This window comes from Antennarius striatus, chromosome 12 (genome assembly GCF_040054535.1).
Source record: "Antennarius striatus isolate MH-2024 chromosome 12, ASM4005453v1, whole genome shotgun sequence".
Classification (NCBI taxonomy): Eukaryota; Metazoa; Chordata; class Actinopteri; order Lophiiformes; family Antennariidae; genus Antennarius; species Antennarius striatus.
The window spans coordinates 20,244,932-20,257,964 of record NC_090787.1 but is presented as its reverse complement, the minus strand read 5'-3'; the positions used below and the strand labels follow the sequence as shown (position 1 = coordinate 20,257,964).

General features: G+C 37.6%; 1 protein-coding gene across 1 annotated transcript in view; it reads right to left on the bottom strand.

The window, feature by feature from the left end:
* mao (monoamine oxidase) overlaps positions 1–13,033 on the bottom strand; it is a 40,083-nt gene that overhangs the window by 3,545 nt on the left and 23,505 nt on the right. The window contains exons 4-13 of the mRNA XM_068329914.1: positions 8,443–8,547; positions 8,259–8,350; positions 6,130–6,271; positions 4,546–4,695; positions 3,090–3,249; positions 2,918–3,014; positions 777–830; positions 643–700; positions 432–529; positions 56–167 (exon numbers count right to left, since the gene is read on the bottom strand). Of these exons, the coding sequence (XP_068186015.1) occupies positions 56–167; positions 432–529; positions 643–700; positions 777–830; positions 2,918–3,014; positions 3,090–3,249; positions 4,546–4,695; positions 6,130–6,271; positions 8,259–8,350; positions 8,443–8,547 (1,068 nt within the window). The remainder of the gene's footprint in view (positions 1–55; positions 168–431; positions 530–642; positions 701–776; positions 831–2,917; positions 3,015–3,089; positions 3,250–4,545; positions 4,696–6,129; positions 6,272–8,258; positions 8,351–8,442; positions 8,548–13,033) is intronic.

Sequence of the window (13,033 nt, the reverse complement as noted above, 5' to 3'; positions counted from 1 at the left end):
GAATGGGGCTTAAATGTTGTGGATCTTGCAGTTCCAAGGATGTGACTGCTCTGACCTCTCTGGCTGCCCTCTCTCCAGCCTGGACCGCTCCCTCCATGTAACCGCTCCATTCTGTGGACGTCTCTGTGCCCGCAAAGTACAAATTACCAACCGGCTGCCTCAGCACCCTTGGGAAAAACAAACAGAAAAATAAAACGTTATAGAGAGAATTCGGTGTGAATTACTCTAAAAAAACTTTAAAAAAGCAGACAAAATTAATCATCTCTTCTACAATCATGTCTTTTACTTTTTTCTTTAGTCTTTTTCAATCCATACAACTCTGTCTGTAAAAACTGGATCGCCCCTTCTTATTTTACTTTTCATATAAAAGCTGCTATCCAGAAATGTTCTACTAGAGAGAGACAGAAAGAGAGAGACAGAAACAGACTTACTTGCCATACTGGGTAAGAATTCCTGGGGGAAAATATGCTGTGTAACACCCCCCAGAGTATTCCTCTTCACACCAGTTCTTCTCCTCATAGTGGACAGGCTGACAGACACAAACATACAAGTGTCACTCGAATAGATTCACGATACAGTATATATGTCCTATGTTTCTACTGTTGCTATATGGTGACTGTACTAAACCATATTCAAACTCACATGAAGGGCCTCCTCTGTTCCCAGCGCTCTGGCGTAAATCTCACAGATCTTCTTTAACCTAATGACAACAAATAATGATTGTGATTAAAGCAGCATTGAAAATGCCTTCATTTTAGTCACCATTATTCATTTACCTCTCTTCTTTAGTTAAGCTTGTTAACTGTCTGCACTTGCGGGAAAGGATGAATCTGGAGAAAAGTAAAAACAGACATATGTATTAATAGCAATGACATGGTCTGTTCACATAATACACTTTGTGTTTTTCCAGGTTAGTTTAGGGGAAATCCTAACGCTCCATCAAGATGATAAAGAGCTGTGATGCCACAATTTCGGGATGCTCAACATTCAATTTTTTCAATGCAATAGACTGTTGGGAGTTTTCCTGGAAAATAACTGTCACTTTTAATGAAATTAGTGCTTTAAATGCTGGTTGTGTGGGTGCAAGTATGTTTCACTGTTGATGAAGACTGACAGTATTTTGTAATTTACTCCATTTCCTGGGTGGTACCCTGTATTTATTGTTAATTTTAAAAAAACATGACAACATTTCCTGATGATGAATGATTCATCTGTGTTGGAACTATTAATTTTTCTTTAATAGCAACCAGATTTACTGAACCTTAGCCCACATTTTTGGTGCACTGTAGAATTAGTAAACTTGACAACAAATTAGTAGTGACTATTTTCACTCATCTTTAGAAATAACTATATAACCAATGCCCTCTGATGGACCCAACAATGGTGTCGCAGAGTTGCCTGCATAAACCATGATTGCAGACTGGATGAAAAATAGGGATGACATTGGGCACATTTTGTCAAACAGATGTCAACAAAGATGTTGTAAAGCAAAGAAGCAGGAAGCAGGATCATCACCTCTTACCATTCACTGGGACCAAGTGCTCTTTAGACTTCTGCATTTCAGAACATACATATTCTTTTATGTTTTTAGTTTTTGTCTTTTTAGTTTATAACAAGACAACTCCACTGGAAATAAATGATACAATTGAGCATCATTTTACTGCTTAGAATGAAGTTCTCCATTTTACTGCTCCGTCTGTGTTCCAGCTTTCATCTGTGATCATGAGGTCTGGGCAATGACCAAAAGAATAAGATTCTGAAGCTTCTCAATTGAGTTTTCTCTGCAGGGGGGCTGGGCTCAGGGTGAGGTGCCCGGACATCGGGGGAGCTATTCTTCATTCTTCAGTCATTTTGTTGCTTTTTTTTTTGCATAATGTCAGTTTATTTCACTAGGAACGTGGGTGCCCTCTTTGGCAGGGTGGCTGCACTGCAACCACACAACAGTCGATAATAATCCACCTTTAATAGTCCACACAATGGGGAAATTATGTTTTCCTCTCCAGTTTTTGTACATGCATATATATATATGTGTTAGTCAGCACACACACATAAACATTGTATACAGGCCCCTGAACACAACACACACTAGGGGCCTGTAGGCATGCAGTTAATGACGAGTACAGGGAGGTGGAGGGACGGGTCGCAGCTTCGGGGGTGCGCCCCAATGAGCAGCTTGTGGGGGGGACGGCGCCTTGCTCAAGGGCGCCTCGGCAGTGGCCTTGAGGTGAGCTGACACCTCCAACTGTCAGCTCACACTCCGAAGATGTCTGGCTGGAGCGGGAATCGAACCGCCGATGGCTGGGCGCTGTCTGGTTCCAAGACGTCCGCTCTACCGCTGAGCCACTGCCGCCCCAGAAAACCCAGAAAACAGAGCTTTGCATTGCATATATTTTCTAAATAAAACCGAATCTAATTTAATTTAATGTGTTAATCTTTGTTTGCTATATTTTATCCATATATTATAGGAAATTATGATTATTGATCTTTGCAGGGTTCAATAAAGCAATAAGAGATATAGATTATATTGTGTGGGTGAGTTAGACAAGAGGATTAGTGTCACTGGAAAAGGTCTATGTTGTGAGATAAAAGTCGTGATACCGAGACTTCACCACAGCAGCAGTAGCAGCTTCAATCGTATGGCCGACTCGAGATCAGACTTGAGATCTCTTTCTGGTTTGTTCCATTGTAAAGCAATTAGAAAGCAAACAGTCAGCAATCCGAATGCTAATCTGATCAATCAGGAAGTTAATGACACAATAAGCTGTGCACCGCGCTGTTTCATTCATTCTAACACATCTGGGACTCGCGTTCGTGTTTCGAATCTCCGCCTGTTGATCAACCATTACTCTATAGTAAATCCTCATGATACATGCATCTTTTTAAATATGTATAGAATTAACTGGAGCTCTCCATTTACCCCATAATAGCAGGAAAACTCCCATCAGGCTTTGTGTCATCCAGTGTCAGGCTGATGGGAGCATCCTCCTCCTCTATCACCATGCACCCGCAGTAACCTGCAGAGACGGATGTGCACAAGTGAAACAAAAAAAAAAGAAGCATAACACATACCTTAAAGTATTATCCCATACCCTTTTTCTTCCAGAAGTTCTCTTTGTAGTATACCATGCACTTGATAACACTGCCCATGGGAACACGGTGGATCAGCTGGTTTCTTAGTGGAGGAAGCTCAGGTTTAAAGTGTATCTTCAGGTTCAAAGACGGAGGGGTGGCCAAAATCACGTAATCCGCCTTACAGAGAAACATAAGGAGTCTGTTAACTTATAAGGCACCAAAAACGCATGGTCAACACAATGCAACCAATTACATTTGTTACAATGTTCCTCATCCATACACAGACTTTTGGCTTATTTAATTCCTCTCAAGTTTAGTCCATGATATTCTCTACTTACCTGTCATCTAATTAATAGAGACAATTATCTTCTCTCAGGGTATATATTAATAAATAATTAATATATTAATTGTCAAATATTATATAATATTATATATGTATTTCTCAATAGAAAAATGCTGATGATGCTGTAGCAAACACTATGAAAATATTCCTTCCGTTCTACCCAGTCCCAGTACCCTGACCTTAAGTTTGAGCCTTGTCTGATTGAAAATTAAAATAAATGGAGAAAGGCTCAAGCTGTAAGGTGTCCAAACACAGTGTGGTGTCTAGCAACAGCTGTTCTTTCAAGTCCAGGTGAATTTATTCAACAAAGAGGTCTATTGTACATTGCTTTGACAAAACATTGCTACAACAAATGGAGAAATTCATATCTTGGTCTTTGCTCAAATTTTTAAGAATAACAAAAACAAGTAAAAGAAAAATGCAAGAAGAAAAAGAAAGAGGAAAAATTGTTATGTTTCCTCTGACCCTGCTTTATCGCTCAACTATTCGAAGACAAACAGGACTTTAAAGCTCCCATATTGTGCTTTCTTTAATTAATGTTATTCAGCTGCCAGATGTCCAACTACACTGTATTTGAAATGTCTTGCCCCAAACTGATCCGTCGCCTTGTGCATGTGTGTGTGTGTTTGCTATGACACTGAGGGCGCGCCATATGTGGGCACACACAAAGACAGGCTACACAAACTCAGACAAGTCGTTGGAGCTGGCTGCAAGCTGGCTTCACTTACTGTCATAAGTAACTATAGTAACAGAAAGTTTGTGTGTGTGTGTGTGTGTGTGTGTGTGTGTGTGTGTGTGTGTGTGTGTGTGTGTGTGTGTGTGTGTGTGTGTGTGTGTGTGTGTGTGTGTGTGTGTGTGTGTGTGTGTGTGTGTGTGTGTGTGTGATCTACTGTACTGTACAGTGGTGCTGCTTGGTGGTGTGCGTTTGTTTGTATCTCCGAATGTTCAGAAGTCGAATGTTCGTAAATCGAATGTTCATATGTTGAGGACTATCTGTACTGAATGAATGTATGTTCAATGTATAAAGAAAAAATAAATGGAAATTTGTTCTTCACGCAGAACTTTTAAAAAATGTATTTTCCATCACTGTAATGGTTAAAGCACAATCATTACTGTTTAAAAATGCTCACTTGATATGTCTGGTTTTTCAAAGTTTCCACCATTATCTTGTCTCCACTTTGGTCGATCCTGTAGACTGGAGACTCGAGCTTCACCCGATCTCCGAGCTCCTTGGCCATGCATTCACTGATCTGACCGGAGCCACCTACAAACTTCCTCTCCTGCAGAGGAGAACAGAGAGATGAGTGGTCGGTCAACACAAATATGGATGGATGGATGTATGGATGGATGGAAACTATTTATTTTATTATTTATGGTAATTTAAACGTTTATGAACCCTCCCCATACTGATATTAAACCACCTCATATCTGTACTACCTTTTCCCACACTGCCTTGTTCAGACAGGTCGCCTATATCCGATTTTTAGCCCATCCAGATTGATATTTGCTGTCTCTTTTATAGTCTGAACAGTCCCAACCACATGATATACAATTTTTAAGGGATGGATTGAAACCACATTAGGAAGATAGTTTCACATCACATCTACACCGATGCGTCTCAGTCTGAACAGGTCTAAACACACCGATCGGATATGGTGGACTGTGACGTCATATCCGCGACGCTAGAGCAAGGCGCCAAAAGGAAGAGCATCGTGCATTAAGGAGCTAATGTGATAAATAGGAAGCTCTTGATCACATTCCTGATACAGATGTTTTTCATGAATGTTTATAAAATAAGTGGTTGCAACTAAGTGAACAAATTATTCCTAATAAAGGAGACATTCTTTATTAAGATTGGGATTTTTAAAGTAAGTATTTTGTTTATAAAAGTTCCTTTAGTGGAATGAGCAAACGGCCTGTTCTAACTTTACTACTGAAAGAATGATAAAATGAATAAAAATGAATAAAACTGACTACACTGTTGCACTTGGGTTCATAATGTAAGTGAACTTATAATGGACTATGACGGTCAAATTACAGTCAAAAATAAATTTGAAAAAAAATTAAAATAACATAAAATGCAATAAAAAGTACAAATCTATTCGACAGGCTTTTAGCACCTCTTTCACAAATTTAACAGGCAGTGACCTTTCCATAGTCAGTGTCACTTCAACAGTAACATTATGTGAAGCCGCTGTGGCAGTTTGATCAATGAGCCAGCAAGTTAACAGAAAATGAGCCAAAATTAAATCAGTCTTGTTAAACAGGGTGAATCTGTTTGTTCAGTTTAAGGGAACAAACAGATTTATCATTTTAAATGGAAATGTCTTACCTGTCCATTTACCTTGTGTCAAACAAGACACTTGTCGGTAAGAGTCTAATGGAAGAATTTTCGCCACCATGCTCAAAAAAGGCTTATGATTACACGACACTGATCAGCTACAAAATAAAAGTGAATGTCTATGAACTGCTTTAAAAGGCACTGGGTTCGATCACTGATGTTCAAACTCCGTTTTGCATCAGCGAACATAACTCTGCATGACAAAGCAAGCTAATTCTCAGTACTAAAGACATAATTCTCACATTAGTTCTTAGGCAGTTCTATTCTGCCTTATCTCCTCAATCAACTACAAAACTAAAATTGTTAATTTTGTCTTGTTTAACTTTGCTTCTCCGTCTTTTACCCAAGCGAGGTACAAATGATGAAGACCCACCTGCCCTCCATTGGTGGTGGAGAAGATTCTCATAGTTCCTCCACACTGTTTCACATACCAGAGGAACCACAGAGCTGACACTTCATGGGGTTCAGAGGTCACATTCACGTTGACAAACAGTGTCGCAAAATGACGAGCAGTACTTGAAGAAAGGGAGAGAGATTAGACGTACAAAACAGAACCAAAGGGTTAAAAGTATTTGGTTTTGAACAGACAATTAATCGCCTGACAGCACTAATATATGTATGTGTGTGTATATGTAATTATATAGTGTATATATATATATATATTATATATATATATATACACACACACATATATATACATATATATATACATATATATACATACATATATTTTATTTATATATATATATATATATATATATATATATATATATATATATATATATATATATCAGTGACATGCGATGAGGTTCAAGACTGGTGAGGCACTGACTTCATCATAATTAGATTTACAAACATATGAACCTACAGAGTATATTATTCACCATTTCAATAACAACAGAGAGTGGGTTATGTTTAACGTCTCAGAGCATAATTATTTACACATACAAACTAAAACACACAGATAAGCATTTGATTAAAAAAATGTTATGTTGTTACCTGCATGTTTGTTACATTTACTTATAAATACATGTGCAGCTCCTTCTGAACAAAAGCATCGAAAAAATTTTGAGTTGAGATATGTAATCCTCCATTTTTATAGTAAGACAAGGTGAGCAGAATAAAACTAATGAATGGCTGCACTTGACGCGCTGACTATAGATCGGAGCTTGCTGTAACTTATTCTGCAGAGGAATCACAAGAAGAATCCCTGGGATCATCAGCGCCCCCTACCATGAAGCAAAAGAACTGCGTGCCTCACTTAGTGCCTCTTCCCAGCCGTTTTAGGAACGCTCAACTCAAAAAAGATGTGACACACATACAGTTGTTGACAAAAAAACACTGTACATTATATACGTTACCTAAACTATGGAAATTTAATTCATAGAGCAAACGTGTTTCAACATTTTATCAGCGACATATAGAGAAATAGCATTAGGGTCTCACTGTTTAGCTACCAGCACAGCTAGTCGAGTCATTGATCAATCTATATTGAGGCTCGGCTGGCTGGGGCCTCACAGGTCTCTTCTCAGTAGTTCAGCGATAAATGTGAAAATTTGGCAATTTTGAGTAAAAATAATATAATATTGGTGACATTAAACAGAAAACAACTTCATAATACACATCACTGGATAAATATAACCATTTAATTTATTTCTTCCATTTTCCATTTTCTTTCACCTGCCTCCCCTGAACGCATGTCACTGATTAAAATATATATACATAATATATAATAATATGTGACACTGATTATATTGTTTATTAATCACTTGTTTCCAAGTCATCAAGTTTCACACCATATGACTGCAGAGTGTAGTTCAGTTTTAGGACTATTCTCTTTCTTCTCATGTCTGTCTCTTCATGGCCAACCACTCCATAAAGTAATAATCTTGAAAGAAATAGTCTTTATGATCAGGCTGACTACAGTACATTTATTCATCACCTTTCTAATTTGTCTTACTGTTTAAAGGCTTATAACATTATCAGGTTGTTAACCATTTACACAGTCACTAATAAACCCATGGAACAGCAACTGTTCCATGGGTTTACTTTGTACTTTGGTAAGGTATCTTACTCAAGAAACCAAATTGAACCATGACCTGATATCATATATGATATGTCCTCAACTAAACCTTCAGAGGCCCATGGCCACTCAAAGCCACCCAGGAACCTAAAATGACATACGAGGTGTCTTATGTCTTAATTTCAGTAGCTGGATACGTACATGGTGTACGTATATACATGGTGTACATACTGTAAAGCGCTTTGAAATGTCTTCAAATGTGATTAAGCACTATATAAATAAAAGTTGATTGATTGATTGATGGTGGTACATTTGAGCTCCAAGCTGGATACTGTTAAGTACAGAGATTCAGAGGTTTCTTTATTCTTTATATACTATATTTTCCCTATGTCTGTGTTTTATAAGCCTAAAACAAAATACACAACTGTTCTAACTCACTTAGGTGTCAAAAGCACAATGGTTTCTATATTCTGTGCTACCTGGTCCAGCAGATTTTTTCAAAGAGTTCCAGCATGGACATTTTGTCCCACTCCTCAGCATGGGGAGCTGCCCAGGGAGCTTCTCTGGGTATCTGAAATACAGAACGAGGATGAGTGGGAAAACAATACTTTTACAAAGACGTGATACAAAGAGTGGGGAGGAACACCGTTGAACAAGCTTTACCTCAGCACCCATCTGGTCCATTGTTCTCCACAGGTTGTTTAAGTCCAACCAGACAAAAGGGTTCCACATGGGAGGGAAGGAGCCTCTGAATAGGTAAGACTTGCCCTGTGGAACAGGCAGACAGACAAACTATCAATATGTTCATGACATTGATCTTTAAAGTCAGCGATTGGCACTGATATTGATTACAAGAATAATGTCATTTAGCACTGTTCCTACCATAATGAGGAAACATTTTCAGGTATAGTTGAGACAGTTAACAATGACAGACAGTTACAGACAGTGAAAGTAGTAATATCCGTATTTACCTTCACACATTAACAGACTTCTGACAATATTAATCAAAATGACGGTGAACTGTATACTAAGAGATGGAACACCTTGATATGCTTCCATTTGTGCAACATTTTACAAAGGATTCAAAGATTTACAACCATCTGATACAAGAGTACACAGTCCACATGATTGCTGAACGCAGCTACTATTGCTCTATTTGTTAACCATATTTTCAAATTAGAAAGGTGAAGGTGTGAAGGTTTGACTCTGCATCCTGAACATTTAGATCAAAAACAGCTCCATTGCTTCAAGCTTCACAGTGATCATGTCTCTGCTCTATCTGTAGGTTCAGCATGCAGGTTTTATGTGATTGTATGCTAAAAGTTTAAGATTAATGCAGTAAGTTAAATACCAGACGAAAATGTGAAGAAAAGTTGCATTTCAAGCTTCAAGTCACTAGCTTTAAAGTGTCGAGAACAACTGAACAATCCAACAAAGGCGTTATTCCACGTGTATAGAACCCATAATATGGTAAACTGATTTGCAAAGATGTTATTTACACAACTTCCAGGTTGAAATGGTATTGAGCATTTGAGTCCACCGTCCCAAACTGTACTATTGAAGACAAGATGTTGACGATTATCTCGTCTTCAAGAAGATGAATGAGTGAATAAATGAATGAATTATTGATAGCTCTGATTGAAGCCCCTTCCATGTGGATTTTGGGGAGGCAAAAGGTACATTTGTGTGGCTTCCCCAGGGTACAAGGGAAAATAAATATCCGGAACCAGCCACCAGTCATCCAGAACCGAAGAAGCTTCTTGGGTGAAATATCTTCCAGCCTATCTTACACATCTAATTGATTTCATTTGACAGAGAGTTCTACCATGACTTGGATAATCAAGAACATTCAAAGATTAACTTTATTAAAGTTCTTTAAATTGATAAATTTAATAGATTTAACCATTTTTTTACTACAAGGAGCTGACAAGTAGAGTCAAAGCCTTCAAAGTGGTCTGAAGTCAGCTGCACACAGACACTAACAGAATCAACAATAAGATTTTAATTATAATCTGATGGCATTGTCTCACATCAACAATGAGCCTATTATGTGCAATCTATCATGCAAAGAAATTATGATTTCTTTCACCCACAAAGTGTTCAGGACTGGTGTGTAGGGGAAAAAGTCCGACCATCACAGTTATAAAATCGATCTTAGGATAAGGTTGGAAAAGAAAACTGACACAGCTAGTGTCTCGGGACATACATTATTAATGCCATGATCAAAACTATCTGTTGCTGTGTAACAAATGAACTATCACCATGGTGATGCTGCCCGAGTGAATACAGAAGGGGATGGCAGAAGACAGAATGCACATTAGTATCTACTTCCACATAAGTGTAAGTCCTCACTCAGGAGACAGCACAGACATAACACAATTTGGTATCCGGACAATGACATACAGGGGACGTGTGATGGTGAAACAACTAGGTTCTGATTCAAAATGCTTAATCTATTCTGTGTAACAAAGATTTTACTTTTTTTTTATTTTAATTACATTTTTTGGTCTATATTTGAATTTATTTTATTAAAAAATAAACATTTAAAAAAAAAATTAATACACTGTATTGTTTGTCTATATTTTTGAACTTTACTTTTATCATTTAACGTGCTGACCTTAAAGCTAATCTAATCAGTAGTTTATACCATGAGCCAAACTGCTCTCAAATCATGTCCAATCATGAGTTTAATAAACTTCTTCCATCTACCTTTTGAGCTTTTTAAGACCTCAAACAAATAATGAGAGGAAATGACAAACGGAGGTCTCCTTGACAGAATATACTACAAGATTAATTTTAGTAAAATACCTATGAAATGTCATTTTGAACATATGTTTCAAACAATTTTTCTTTAAGATTCACTATTTCTTTGTGTCAAATTATGCATAATTCAAAAGACCTAGAGCAATGCCATAATAATAAACTGTTGACCTTGAATACTATCAGTCCCATTTAGGAGCATCCTTCTTTTGTTCTTAAATCCCCTATTGATGTTTCCTTTATACTTACCAAGGATAATTGACCATGATGTAGAAAAAACTTTAAATTTATTTTGAACACACACACACACACACACACACACACACACACACACACACACACACACACACACACACACACACACACACTAATTTACAGGAGGGGTAATTTGTCCAGAGTACATGACAGCAAATCAAATCAGGAAGAGGAGCCTACCTGTGTAGAGAGAGGGAATTAATAGGACAAAGATTGAGATACGGAGCAAGGAATAAAGAGGACATAGATGGCCTGTGCCTCATTTTCCTTCTGTCTTTGTTGGTTCTCCTTTCAACCACTTAGGAGTAAACAGAACCAGAAACCCCCGTGGCAATTGTTATCCTTTCCATTTTCTAATTTTGTAGAGAGGTTGTTGGCTGGAAAACATACACGCAGCGTTCTCGTTTGCGTGCGTCTTTGTGTCTTTGATGCACATTTTTTACAGCGATCGTCAGACAGCGTGCGTCCCTGGGACACAAGTTTTAAATGCACTTCCATTCAACAAAAATATTCACGATTTTTCCATTTCTCCACTTAAATTTCAAAGCCAGAAATCGACGATATGTTTTGATCTCGCAAGAGAAGTTTCTCATCACGAGACTCACCTGCATGATTCTGCCTTAATAAGATAGACCAAACGACAACACGACGTCTGCTCGTTGTAGACGCTCTAGTGAGAGCGAGTTAGTTAGATCCTCCAGAGGAAGCATAAGCGTCCTGTATGGTTTGTCTGTTAAAGCGCTTTGAAAAGTCTGCTGATGTGATTACGCACTATACGAATGAAGGTTGATTTACTGAATGATTGACTGATTGATTATCACTATGCCTCTGAAAAGATTGCAAAAGTTGGAGAAAAAGTAAGTGACTGAACTGCTTTCTTGCATAAAAACAATCAAAAGTTAATGAAGAAAAAGAGACACATATTACTGCCAGATATTACTACAGATATTACTATAGATATTACTACAGATATTACTATAGATATTACTGAAATGTGTGGAGAAGGTTCTGTCAGCTTGGTGCCGTGTCCACAGAAGAATATATGAATCAAGGACAAAGAAAACTATTGAGTGAGAAGCAAAAGTGAAAAAAAAAAATCTTTATTTCTAAAACTGTTTTTTTAATTACTACGAGACTATAACATTTTGATAAAACTAATATATAATTTTACTCTTTTTTCTTTTTACTGAAACAGTTATGATGCCATTATTAATACAATCATTAAAATTAACTGTTTAGTTTAACACCCCCATTGTACCAGTTTAAAAAAAAATCAACAAATGGGAGCTGGAGACAAGTTCAAGCCCTCAGAGCAGTAAATAAAGTTGTGTAACTCCAGCTGTGTACAATGTTGTAACACTTATGTCACAGGTTCCAGCAGATTGAGACCGGTTTAAGACCGGTTCACTGTTATTGATTTGGCAAACGCATATTTATGCATCCCAGTTCATCCTGATTCACAATTTTGCTTTTCTTTTAGTTTTAATGGTTGACAGACATTGACACAAATGCTATAGGGTTTTGCCTCAGGTCCTTCTCTGTTTGCTACAGATGTAACTGAAAAACTGCTAAATTAGGAACCTCAATAAAACAGATTGTCACAATGATACTGTGTCTTTGATTTCTTTCTGGGAGAAAATGGTCACAAGGTTTCAAAAGACAAATTGCAACTTGTTAAATAATCCATCCTGGCAAATTATCAATCCAGAGGGTGTGAGAACATGCATGTATTAAAGTTCTAAGTCATCGTGCCTTGTGGGGGTTTCACATGACTGTCAGAGTATCACTCTCATCGGTATGTATTAAAGAGAAATGACTTATCACACCTTGTAATTATAATTCTTCATTTAGCAGGAAGAATTTTACCTGACAAGGTTCATAAATGAGGTCCAGAACACGTCCAAGCCATCTTGAGAGTTCAACAACCATAATTCAAGGAACAAATGATGTCCTTCTTAGGCTTAGTGCTCTATTACCATCCAGGGAACTATGATTTTACATTTTACAACACCCTACCACTATATGACATCACACAAGGAGAGAAATGTTTGGCCATGACTGACGTCACGACTTCTGATGCAGAAACAGCCATCAATGACATGGAGCACGTCAATCAAGCTCCCCCTGTTTAAGCCCTCGGCCATTTTGGCCGTTTTTTGGTACTTTTGATATTTGTTTCTATTACAACATCAAAAATGATTTAACACACCCATGCTTGGTATGGTTATCTTCAGCACAA